Source organism: Cimex lectularius, unplaced genomic scaffold (assembly GCF_000648675.2).
Source record: "Cimex lectularius strain Harlan isolate CLEC.00 unplaced genomic scaffold, Clec_2.1 scaffold163, whole genome shotgun sequence".
NCBI classification, from domain to species: Eukaryota; Metazoa; Arthropoda; class Insecta; order Hemiptera; family Cimicidae; genus Cimex; species Cimex lectularius.
Genome location: NW_019392826.1, coordinates 707,379 through 721,563, shown reverse-complemented (window position 1 = coordinate 721,563; position 14,185 = coordinate 707,379). Strand labels below are relative to the sequence as shown.

The 14,185-nt window shown below is 35.7% G+C and overlaps 1 protein-coding gene across 1 annotated transcript in view; it reads right to left on the bottom strand.

The window, feature by feature from the left end:
- The window catches only part of LOC106669560 (metabotropic glutamate receptor 2-like), a 383,790-nt gene that overhangs the window by 353,410 nt on the left and 16,195 nt on the right, over window positions 1–14,185 (bottom strand). Inside the window, exon 2 of the mRNA XM_014399104.2 lies at window positions 12,326–12,858. Within this exon, the coding sequence (XP_014254590.2) occupies window positions 12,326–12,815 (490 nt within the window). The 5' untranslated portion in view covers window positions 12,816–12,858. The remainder of the gene's footprint in view (window positions 1–12,325; window positions 12,859–14,185) is intronic.

Below are 14,185 nucleotides of genomic sequence, written 5' to 3'. Positions count from 1 at the left end.
TATTTTATTTGCTTTAAGAAATGCTTGTTATTGATATCGTATTAATAATCAAGTATCATTATGATAAATTTAGGTAATAGTCCACCAGTTTTCGTGGGCCACTTGACCAAATAATATCTTTCAATTAATTAATATGTATTTAAGATATTGGTTGAGGTCATTGTTACAAGCGGGATTCGAACGAATACCTACGGGATTTTTATCTCAACCAATAGCTTAAATTCAGATTAATTAATTGAAAGATATTATTTGGTTAAGCGGACCACGAAAACTAGTGAATTTCGTAAGTTAAATGAAGTGTATCTTCACTAAAGCTCTCCGTGTCCATTTCATGTGTCGCCGAGAATCAAATAGATACACGACATTTGAAAAATGGCAAAAAAGAGGGAAAATTCAAAAGGTGAGGTTGAGATGGGAAGATAGTGTCCGAGTGGATCGAAATCACGATAGCTCAAGTGGTAGAGCAGCAACGTATTTAGCCGAAGGTTGTGGGTTCGAATCCCGCTCCTGACACTGACTTTTAATCTCAACCAATACCTTAAATACAGATTAATCAATTATTAGGTAATAGTGTTCTATGATAAAAGCTTTTAAGCTAGGAGATTATATCCTGGTATATCTTGACCAGCTTTTTTTTTCTAAAAAACCCAATCAGTTGATGTTTTCAACCTACTTTACGATACTTTTTTTATAAGGTTCAGTTTATCTTTTGAATATAATTTATCTATCTACTTTTTCATTTCTATCTACCTTTAATTTTAATTTTGCGTTAAGGGTGACATGCTACTTTATTAGGCGCCAAGTAGTTTTATAAAAAAATACGTTTATATTACGCAAGCGAGATCCAGACTCCCCAAATTCAACTTAAACGAGGGACGATCTTTTTTCGATTATTTATGTTCATAATATAATTTTTTAATTGTTCGGACTTTCACTTCAAAGGGTTCACACTCTCCTGATGTGCTGGCCCTAGTGTCTATCCATCATGGAGTTCATGCACCCCATTGTGACGCTGCCGTTAGTATCCCCTAATACCCAGGAGATCATCGCTTCCCTACCACTGGCATTAGGGTCTGACGGAGACTATCGACAGGTAGGTCTGTCTAGCCTAATGCTAATTAAATTAGATAAGCCAATCGCACAAATAAATACATTCATACATAAAAATACACTCATTCTGATTAGTCGGTGGACTACATTCCTCCATCAACCTACGCAAAGCATTAATAATCTAACCTAAATTAGGGTCGTTGAGGTACTTTTATAAATATTCCGCCATCGCCCCTAAACAGTACATTAATAAATACACGAATTTAAACAAAACACATAGAACATAACTATATACAATAAAAAAACATGTCCTCTAAAAAACGGAACCCATATACCGACTGCCGTGCACGGGAACCATTCCCAGAATCTAGCGGCATGCTACACGTTCTCTGCATGGAGCCAAAGCATGACATCTTTATGTGGGACCCATCGAGTAATCTTTCTGTGCATAAGGGGAACCTGCGCGGCCTTTAAATCAAAAGCAGATCCGCGTGTCAACATATGGCTAGTTCACAATCACACACAACGTAGGACGATCCCTTGTCTCCGTCACTTGACGCGCAAGAGCTTCTCGGGCGACCACCGCCAGCTAACGCTGCCGTTTTTCTTTTATCGTGTTTTTCTCTACGAGCTTAGCGTCAGATGGCCAGATCCCGATGGTCCTCGTCCGCAAGTCCTCCAGGCCGACGTGTCCAGGAACCCAGACAACCACCGGTTTTGCGAGGCGCTCCAGCTCAGCGTATTTCGACGAAAGGGCCCATAAAGAACCTGTATCGTATAGCCGAAACAACACTCGGAGATACAAGATCGCCCCGAAATCGCATACAGCTTTGCCTTGTATATGCTGCAATGAGGGGGCAACGACCAAGTGGCCACTCTTCGCTGTACACGGCATACGCCACACCATCGACGGTCTTTGACCCGCCTGTAAAAATTTAATTGTTCAAAGGGGATAACAATTACTACGGATTATTATCCTTTTACTACCGCTATCCCTACCATCTGAACTAGGCATAACTTTCATATTCAATCAAACAAAGAACGTCTGTAACATCGGTAATTTCTCTTTTTTCTTTTTTTTCTTTTTTACAGTTGTTTAATGCTGTGTGAGTAATCTAGTCATCTAGAAACTGTTCGAAATCTCTAACTCTATCAAATATTAATCGGATATTTACGACATTTTCTAACATTCATACGGCTACGTTGGAGACTATTTGAGTCCATAAGGCGCGAGTAAAAGGACATATACCTTGACTTTCACTTTTGGGTTATTCAGCAGTACATATCGCACAAATGCAATCTGACCGAGACACATTTTGAAGACACGGCTTCCCAGCATTGAGCAACGTCTAAACCAAACCGCAGATGTATTGAGCGATAGAAAACATAGAGATTTGGTGAGACGTAGGTTTAGAAATAAATTATTTTTACCATGCCAACGTTTCGATCATTATTTAGATCATCATCAGGGCCTACGCCACACCAGACCGATTCTCACGATCTCCAAATAATCATTAATTAACGGTCTCTAAACACCACACACATAGAAATTATTTCAATTCAATTCTGCGATTCTGTAGTAAAATTATAATATAATACGTAAATATTTTGATAATGTTAAAATGATTTTAAAATAATTACAAGTATATAATTAAAGTTTGGAGGTGTTTATATTATATATTTGTATTATATATATACTTCAACAAGCTGTATTTATTTCGAGGCAACCTTCTGTATAATTAAACCAATCAACAAAATATTATGTTCCCAAAATAATTGATTATGAACACAAATAATTAACATGATTAGGTCGCGCATTCTACAGTGAAATTAGGAAATTATATTTTATATAAGCGTATCCTTTTAAGAACAACAACCTATGTAGTATGGCTGTGACAGTGAAGGATATTTTAAAATTCTAAGGACGACAAGCAACCAACATGACTTGGCTAGACGGTGTGTAAACGGATCTGTGTGGTACATTCGATTTGAAAGGCTGTACCTGTTAGAATGTATTTATTGGCGTAAGTGGTTAAGTGTGGACGGTGGTACATGGGGCGAAATATATAGTACTAACTAATTAGGCCAACATTGAATTGTGATAAGGGGTGAGATAGCTTATTGTGGAATAGCCTAATGCTTTCCCAATTTTTAATTATAAATACGGTTTAAAATGTTCAATTTGTATTTATTTAAGTTTGTAGATAAGGATGAACGGTCTGTGGCAAAATAGAGTACCACACAGACATATTGATTTAGTTAGGTTATGTTTAGAATTGTTTGTTAAACCCTGTGTGTGTTTGGGCGAGTGCGTTTAAATATAAACTCTATTTGACTCTCAACACGACACACAAGAGTGACATATCAACACAGAAAAAAAACACTTTGAGCCCTGAAGTTGATCTCAATAAAGATCGAAACGTTGGCACGAAAAAAAAATCTTTTTTTAAAAACCACGTCACACCAGACCGCATCTCACGATCTCCCAAATTATCATTGGCTAACGGTCACTAAACATCACACATTTAAATATTGTTTAAATCTGGACTCTTCACCAAGTTTGAGGACGTTTATTGGGGAAATCAGTGCATGCGCCTTACATTTCATTAATAAGATGGTAGATCGCCCACAAAGAAGATAGGGGTTACTACAAATGAGTAAGAAAACCACAGCAAAGCAAAAATGAAAAGTAACGCACTTGTTTGCCGGGAAAAAATCAACAAAGAATTTTCATTTACAACTGTTTAAAAAACATTTATTTTATTTTCAAACTAAATTTTTCTTTTCGTAGGACGAAGGCGGAGAATTTAATGTCGTCATTCCGAAGGTGAAGAATTTCTACCCGGCCGTCATAAATTATCATCTAACTTTAAAAGTTCTTTTTTTTAAATGAAATACCAAGCAATTATTTGTCATTTTTCAAACGAAAAAGCTTCCCAGATCCAAAATAACTGCTCCACTTCCGATCTTTTCCGCAATATGAACTATCTTAATCTCTCTATGGCGGCATTAATGGGCTTAAATGATATTTTTTAAGGTTCTCCAGGCAATATCTTAACCGTCTATCTTATCGAAAATCCCTCGGATTTATCCATTTATCCTTCATCCGGACTCTCAACCTTCAAGTATAATTTCATTTATGAAAAAAATAAAGTTTTTTATTTGTTTAAAGCTTAATTATTTGATAGCTTATTTTATTGTTTCTTGAAGTCACGAACGACATTGATTAATTTCAGGAGTCCAAATATTGCAAAATAGCAAAGATGTACGGACCTGATGGTCTGTGAGTAAAACGGAAAATTTTTCTGTTTGCTTTTTTTTTACCTCAATAACACGTTTACGCTTTGTCTCTGGTTTTCTTAACTTCCTAACCGAATGGTAATATTATGAATAAATTTGATTGAATATAAAAAATATTATTTTTCATTGTATAAATTCACTTTTTTCCATATCCTACATGTATTTAGTAAATTTAAACAATCTTTGTCAATCCCAGGCCCTGAAGATGATCTCAGTCAAGATCGAAACGTTGGCACTATGAAGAAAATGTTTTTCTAAAACCTACGTCATACCAGACCGCATCTCCGAATAATCATCGACTAACGGTCACTTATCACCACACTTAATGAAAAAGTGTGGTGTTTCGTGACAGTTAGTCAATGCTTATTTGGTAATCGTGATCTAAAGCTAAAGCAGTTATTTATTCTTTTTTCATAATGATTATTTGAAAATCGTGAAATGCGGTCTGGTGTGACGTAGGTTTTAGAAAAACATTTTCTTTATCGTGACAACGTTTCGATCTTTATTGAGAACATCTTCAGAGCTCAACGTGTTTGTTTTCCGGGTACAAGAAGGTTGTGTGACGAGAATGACAAATCTACAACAACTTTGAATCCTGAAGATGATCTCAATAAAAATGGAAACGTTGGCACGATAAAGAAAATGGTTTTCTAAAAGCTACGTCCCACCAGACGAAAACGGTTTTCACGATTTCCAAATAATCATTATGAAAAAAGAAGAAATAATTACTTTCGCTTTAGATGTGCTAAACTTCAGATCAGCTTAAACTCGTTTTAAAAAGTGATTTTTTCAATAATTTTTAATTTAGCAGTCAAACAGTTTACATATTAGAGGAACGTGCAGAACTTAAAAATTTACGTTTAGTTTCAAAGTTAAGTTTTACTCATTCCAGATATCCCTATGACATACGCGTATAATCCGTTTAAATAGTGCAAATTATGTAAAGTAAAATCAAAATCAAATAAAATTAAAATTAATTTAAATATATTTAAGGGTAAATGGAATGTTTAGCGAATATAATTATACAAAATTTTATTACGAAAAAACAAAAGCATTCTATCATAATGAATGTATTATCAATATTCAACTACTATGATATTATTAACTTAAACATATTCACTTTGCATGCAAACATTCTTTCCGTTCTGTTTAGATATTATTTCGAAAAAAGTATGCATTACACCGAATTGCCATAATAACCTCTTTAAAAAAAACTGAAAAATTTCGATGCATAAGATTTATATACGCAGCAAGGAGGAACCAAGTCACCGTAATTGCAGCTTACGACTAATTACTACGGGTAACATACAAATAACATAAATACTCCAGGTGTGATTATACTCATCAACTATAAAAACTGCGGCAGAATTTTTAAACAATTAAAAAATGGCATCCGTTACTGCTTACATAATAACATAATCTTTGATCTAAAAATGTTCGAACTGTCTGAACACACGTCGGAGGTTGTTAATCGTTATGCATTTTTTTAAACGATGGGTTTTGTCAAACTGGCTTATACAAATTTGAATCTTTTGAACTGAAATTAGACAAATTGCCTATCTAATTTTACAGGTGAGATTTTTTTCTATAAATTTATTCGTATGAGGTTTCAACTGTTAAAAAAGAACTACCTTTCCAAGAAAAAAAATATTATCTTGGAAACATAGTTCTTTTTTAACAGTTGAAACCTCATACGAATAAATTTATAGAAAAAGATCTCACCTTGTGAAATTTTATAGGCAATTCTTTACGCAAAAACGTATTTTCAAAATCATTATTTTGTTTTTTTATGTTTATTAGGTTATTTACCCTAGGACATTGAATGACATGCCTATAATGAAAACAATGTAAATATTTAATAAAAACACTTTATAGTAGTGCTGTAATTCAATTGTAGACACGGATATTTATTATTTCCCTTTAGCGATTAGTTTTTTCTACAAAATTGATACTTTTCCACCCGTTTTATGGAAGCGATTACTTATCCATACAGACGCACGAATAGACAATTGCTTGTCATCTTTTCTTGTTTTATTCGTCTCTCATGTATTTTATATTTATTTTCCTTTTCTCGTTCGTCCTTCCGGGGCAATTCTTTCTAGCCAACGGCCCTCCAGTGCGTCTCCGGACTTTCTCTTCTCTCTTTGGGACTTCAGGTTGTCAATAATATAAATAATGTAGATACATGTGTCGTAAAAATGTGTTACGTACCTCTAGTCTCGGCAGGGCCACTACAACGCGTAAAAAATAACGGTAAAATATTACCAGGGGATTTTGTTAGTATCTATGGATCAGGGTCAGATTGACTCACATTAGGAATTTCTAATTTTGTGTAATTATAATTTTTTTTACATATATAAAAACTTTTCCAACTCTCTAAACAAATGTGTGGTGATTAGTGACCGTTAATCGATAATTATTCAGAAATAAAACCGTGAGATGCGGTCTGGTGTGATGTAGGTATCAGAAAAACATTGTCTTTATCGTGCCAACGTTTCGATCTTTATTGAGATCATCTTCAGGGCTCAAAGTGTTTGTCTTCTGTGTAATTGTGCCATTCTTGCGTGTCGTGTNGACAAACACTTTGAGCCCTGAAGATGATCTCAATAAAGATCGAAACGTTGGCACGATAAAGAAAATGTTTTTCTGAAACCTACATCACACCAGACCGCATCTGACGATTTCTGAATAATTCTCTAAACAAACTTATAGGTACATTTATTTATTCAAAATATAAAAATGGACAAGATAATTTAAATCTATTAAGATATTATTATAAGGTATTTCTTGCTTTCATATTCAATTGAAAGCAACACCTTACTTGAAGCATGAGTTTCTTTAAAATTTTCAGTTATTGGTTAAAAAGAGGGCTGTCGCCCTGAGTTCGGTCGTCGGTGAATGTTTCAAAGGCTTTTATTACTAAATTTAATAATACAAGTTTAATAACAAAAGTTCCCTGTTTTCATTGAGTAATTTCCGGCCAAAAGACAGTCCGGACTCAGCATCGAGTGAAGCCTCGGCATTCCATCCGAAACATTATTTTCATGCTCATGTTGAAAAAGAAATTCTATAAGAGGCCAGATTCAATTTAACCGAGACGAAGATTCGCGGCAGACCGGCGACGGCGAAGCATGCCATTTGTGACATGTATTCAAGAAGCATCACGAAAGCCGTCCCAGGCGAGAGACGTGCGCCATTCCACGGTTCCGCCCCAAATCCCCTCTGGATTTTCTCTATTTCAATACTCGATTTTTTTTTACATTCCATAAATAAATATTTACGATCCAGCTCCACGCAGAATATTAACTTATTTTATGATTCTTCACATTGATCAACGCGATCGAAATGCCACATAAAAGTGGTTTAGTGTCGATTAAAGCTTCCGTTTGTTTCTGCAGGATAAGCTACCCCAACAAAAAGCAATATATATTTTTATTTCGAAATTCCTTCAATAAAAATACTTGATTTATATCAAATCTAATTTTTATTTTAATATTTCAAGCATAAGCGGGTAAATACATTTTCATCGAATCTTTTAATGAATAGTGTGATGTCAAAAGGGTAAGCAGACTTCAATGAAATCAATCGCCTTCCACTCTGTCTCATCAGTGAGTTTGTGAGCCCGTATGTCATGTTTCCCACGCATATCTTTTGTAGATTTTCCATGGATAGATGGATTCCCTCATATATCTGACTCGACGGCCGGTGATCCCGTGAACGAAATAAAAGCCTTAAGGCAAACTGGAATATCGCGAATATTTCCATTCTCAATAATCCGGACTCGATAACTGAATGAAGCCTTCGTGCCTAGTTTTCTTTTTTCCGTGGACGCCGACGCTTGACAGAGAGAACGGTGATGATGCCAGCAAGGCAAGAATTTTGGTCATTGGTGTTTCCCAATTCATTGAATTCACTTATAATTCGACAGTGTTGTTCATGAATTACAATAAAAGAAAGAAACTAGTATTAAACTTGGAGATAATAGGGTTATAATGTTACCCAAACATACATACATATGTGATACATCACATCAAAAGTAGACGGGTTGACTGAAGCCGTTTTTCCAAAGGCGCGCCCGCACGGACTCATGCCGTTTTTATCTAGAGTAATCAATCTGCTAACGCTTCCTATGGACTCAAGCCCATAAGGGAAATAATATAGGTCACTCAAAAACTCTACATTTATTGAGTAAGGTCAATAACCAACTACTAAGCGTTAGCGATAAAAAGGTAAAAACACCTTTAGGGAAAAAGCAATTTCAGGTAGTTACTCCCTGTGATTACAACTATAGTGCGGATGACGACCATCGTAGCCTAGACTGCTTCACCGATGGCTCACTCATTAAGGACAAGGGAAGCGGTGCTGGAATACATATACCTAAATTGGGGATCAGCATCTTCTCCCCTCTTGGTAATAACACATCAGTCTTTCAGGCGGAGGTCTGTGCCATCAATGTTTGCTGGAGAACACTCATGGAGAACAAGATCAAGGGAAAAGATATTAGAATTTTTTTCGACAGTCAGGCCAGTCTTAAGTCACTACAAAAAGAGTTATCAACATTTAGGCTGGTAGAGGAAACCGTTGAACTTATTAATAGGATTACTACCAGGTACGAGAATAGGGTAACCGTCATATGGATACCAGCTCATAAGGGGCACTATGGCAATGAAAAGGCGGACAGCCTGGCCAAAGAAGGCTCAAATACCGCGTTTGTCGGGCCACAACCGGTATTACCCCACGCTATTATCACAGCGAAAGAGAGTATTAATTGCTGGAGGATGAAAGAATGGAATCTGTCCCCCGGACATAGGCAATCGAAAGAGTTTCTGAAAGAAATCAAACCAAAATAAGCGAAATGGTTATTCTCTAACTCAAGGAGGGGAATTAGGAGGCTGATAGTTATCCTAACAGGCCATTGCTCCTTGAGAAGACACCTCTTCATAATGGGTATCCTACCGGACCCCTTTTGCCGCTTCTGTGAAATAAAAGAAGAAACGGCTCGACACTACCTCGTAGAATGTGATAGGTATGCCAGGGATAGATTTGAAGCTTTTGAAGGAGAGGACATTGACAAATCACTCCCCAAGATAAAATGGTCCAAAATCTTGGGGTTTGTAAACAGGTCCAAGAGGTTTATGCAGGACTCGTGAGCCGACCAAGTCCCGGACCTTTTAGGGATGGGGTACGGGCCTACCTAGGCTTTTAACCCCTCGGGTATCGGTCGCTCACCCTGCATAATTTTTTTTATCAATTAAACTATCTTGTAGTACACTAAAAATGCTATTAGATGACATATCAAGCTCGTTAAGTTGGGGCATCGTTGGCCGCAGCGGTTTAAGCGTTGATCATAACTGTAACGTAACGATCCTAGGTTCGAATACAGGGCTGCTGGATATACTTATAAATGGCATTTTTTCAAAACATCGTCACCCTGAGGGTTCATATAGCCTCGTAGTTGAAATAACCTTGCAAAAAAAAGGAGTATTTTTCTTCAAAGTTTTGTCAAAAATATATGTGTACAAATCTCTTTGGTTTTAAAATTAAATGTTTCATTCATAAAATTGTAATATTAATATGTTCTAGTAATCGTATTCGAGTAAACATGCTTAGGAACAAGTTCATAAAAAGCTATTTTTCAATGTTCTAAGCGTATATTTTTTTAAAGTTTTGCCCTTTTCAAATTAAACGACAATGGCCAAAACGCAATTAACCCAGCATTGGAAGTATTTTCCCGTGTCGCTTTGAAATGGAAACCAAAGGCGTTGCCGATCTGTTTAAATTAAACCGACCCTTTTACTAATGACAAATGAAACACAATTTGTACACGGAAAAAGGTCCAAAATGAGCCTTATTATTCATAAATGTACGTCATGACTATAATTTGTCTTTTGACAAAATCGCTAAAACCAGTTTTAAATATATTTGTACAAAAAAGTTCAATTTGAAAACAACTCTTAACATGCTCAACTTTAATCATATATAACAAATGAACTTTCCCTAGATAAAATGAACGATGACAATTTAGTAAAAATAAGTTAAACATCATGCGTTACTATTTGGAGATCGTGAGATGCGGCCTGGTGTGATGTAGTTTAGAAAAACATTTTCTTTATCGTGCCAACGTTTCGATCTTTATTGAGATCATCATCAGGGCTCAAAGTGTTTGTTTTCCGTGTAGATGTGTCATTCTTGTGTGTCGTGTTGAAAGATTTGTTCACTAAGGGGAGGTGAAGGAAGTAGGGATAGAAAAACATTTTTTTATGAGGAGTCGGCTTTTTGAGGTGAAAAAAGCGGACAATGGGAAAAAATGGGTAATGGTTCGGCTTGATTATCCTTTCAGGATTATATAGACGAGAACCTGCGCATTTCAGATCACCAAATAATCATTAACTAACGGTCACTAAACACCACACACCTCATCTATGGCGTTTAATTTTTTTTTAAATTTTAGTCATGTAACACATATTCACTTACGTAATGTACGTGTTACGTAATACATACTTTATTGTGTGTGCCTGTTGAATAAAAACATAAAAACAACTTATTGTCAACCTTTTAAATATGCTGAATAAGTAGTTATGTCGGATGAACGTTTTCCGTATTATTACGAATTTTGCGTTTAAACTTCAAGCGTACGTGGGATCGATTGGCGCAGCGATAGCACTTAATTTTCAATGACCGGCTGTCATCGGCAATATTAGCAGAATTAATGTCTGCAGATCCTATGCAGAATTCAACGTGTCGCAAACTGATTCTCATTCGTTATTCATTTTCACACGTTTATGTTTCGGTTATGAAGAGGTAGACCTCACGCGGTTAAAGCGCAGTTCTTCGAGCAACAGACTTTGCATACAAAACTGTTCAAATTAATCGAAAACAAGTTGTCGCAGGGAAAGCAAATTTGCATTCATTGAGTATATAACATAGTCGAAAATCCGATAATACGCTTTTACAACAGATCAATAACCAGCATCAATCAGTTTGTATCTAGTTATTATAAAGGGAAATTTACCTTTCTACACATAAAATCCTAGGCAAAAAATATTCACATAAATAGGTTTTACTTGATTATTTGCAAATGACTAGAATCAGCGTCCAATATGTTGCAGTTTTTTCTATATCAATCAATGTAGAGATTCTCATTTTCTGTTTAATAATTAGGCGTAATAATTCTTCAACTATGCTTAATTCTACTGCGGTTATATTTGATATATTGTTTACTAACTTGTAAATCGTACTTTTTATTGCAAACATAACTGTAATATTAATAAATTCAAATTCAATAAAGCAAGAAATAAGAACAATACTTAATTATTTCGTCAGAATTCATCATAGTCAATTTTGTAGAATAGTGAGCGATCAATGTTCAGGTCTGCCACTTACTTAATTAATTAATTAGTTAGTTAATTTTGCAATACGATTACTCACCAACTAAAGAACATGTTGTTTTATTATCTCCATTAACAGATACATTTCAAACAAATACTGTATAGAAAAATAGGAGTTTGTTAGCCTTTTAATGTATGCAGTACATATTTTATGAGATCCATTTTTTTGGGCAAGCTCTTTTAACATGACTGTCTAAGGCATTACTTTCAAATAAAAATAACGTCACTTGTGATTACATAATAATTTATGATGATATTATGATTGTTCTAAACGTCAGGCTCACATGAAGTTATTTTGACAGCAAATTCTAAAACGAAAACTTGTAATCGAACCCATGGCCGTGCGTTAAATGAAAAACCTTCAGTTTTAACTCGCCGAAATGTTAAAAATTCATTTAATTATTATTGTAAATTCACTTAATGTTATTGAATGAAAGGCTTTTCTATTATTTTATATTTTAATTCTAGGGACTAATAGCTGATACAAAATAAGCAATAATTAGACAAAGTATAAAATAATAGAAAGACTTTCCTGCCGAAAAATCAAATTTAGTTAATTAATCACTAATAATAAGTTATAAACAGACCTTTAATGAAATCTACTGCCATTTCCAGTCCGTAGGTGTCCTTGTCACAATCGTCGAGGATGTGGGCGCCGAGGGAAAAGTATCTCAACCTTTTGTTGATGATGTCTAGGGTGTAAAGCATGGTCTCGACGGCTTGGATGCCACCTTGCGGCATAACCGGTCCGCAAGTTATCGTATCTTCGCGTTCGTGCACCATCATGAGGCCGCCGAGGATGAGATCACCTTCGACGACGGCCTCCCTTTTTACCGGCCAGGGCGGCTCAGCGGCCCAGGGGGTCAGCAGTTCTTCGGCGAGGGACCTCCGAAGGCCTTTCATGTCGCCACCGGGCTCCCAGAGCTGCAGCCGTGGCGCAGGCCCGTCCACGTTCTCGTTGTGCTTGTGGTGGTGGTGCCTGTGGTGCCGTGTCACCCTGTGGTGCTTTCCTCGTATGTGCGATCCGAAGCACACGACGAAGAAGAACGCTAGATACAACCACACCTCCCTACACATCCTCACATCCCGTCAACCTCTCTCATTTTACCGCTGACTCATACTGCAAAGCAAATTGATATCCTTAGATTGTAAAACAAAAGATGTTCAAGAAACTCGGAGAACCCTTTTTCTTTTTTCTCAAAATTGTCATTATTGTAACTCTTCTAAATGTCTATATATAGGCAATCAACACATACAATTTTAGTTTTATTATGGAACGTGAGTCTTCTAAGTTATTGATGATAATTGAATAGATATTATATTCTGAATAAATTTTTCTAGGCTTTCTTTGGAGAAAATAACATATTCACTTTCTTCAGATGAAATTCACCATTATTTTAATCATTTCCCCTAAACAATTACCCATTTATTAATAGTCGTGATTATCACATGTTTGTTACTTAAAAATATGTTTATGCTACGCTTTCAATGAATGTAGAAAAGTAAAAAGTTTGTTCAGGTGACGAAAGTTAATATGTGTATACGGATAAAATTATCTCCCTCCATTTCATTAATTATATAAAATAATTAAATGTGTTTTTTAATCATTGCAATTGGAATAAAACGATCCTGTTTAAAGAGTAAGATATTCGACTTGTCGGTCTTGGGGCAGATCTTCTAGTGGATATTGTAATAATTATTTTTTCTGGTTTAAAGACTTATTTGATAATGATTAAATGTCTGGCAATGAAAAACTACACTAAAAACATGTATAAAAACAGATATAAATATAACAGTAGGTATAAAAAGCAAATCGTTTGGACCAACCCATCACCACCATTAAGATTGTAAATTTCTAAATTCACTTGTTTTCGGGGTCCGCTTGACCAATTAATATCTTTCAATTAATTAAGGGTTTTAGTTGAGATAAAAAAAGTTAGTGTAACGAGTGGGATTCGAAACCACAATCTTCAGCTAGAACGCTGGTGTACCACTTGAGCTATCGTGACCTCGAACTACTCTGACACTAACTTCCCATCTCAACCCCACCTGTTGAATTTTCCCTCCTTTTTGCCATGTTTCAAATTTCGTGTAATGAATTCGATTTTCGGCGACAATTGTTTTTGACAAAATGTTTTTATCACACCTAAAAATCTGAATTAATTTAAAGATATTAATTGGTCAAGCGGACCATGAAAACTAGTGAATTGAATAAGTAAAAATGAAGTATATCTTCACTAATGCTCTCCGTGGCCATTTCATTTGTCGCCGAGAATCAAATTGAATACAGGACATTTGAAAAATGGAAAAAAGGAGGGAAAATTCAAAAGGTGGGGTTGAGATGGGAAGTTGGTGTCCGAGTGGATCATGTTACGATAGGTCAAATGGTACAGCAGCAGCGTATTTAGTCGAAGATCGTGGGTTCGAATTCCGCTAGTGACACTGAC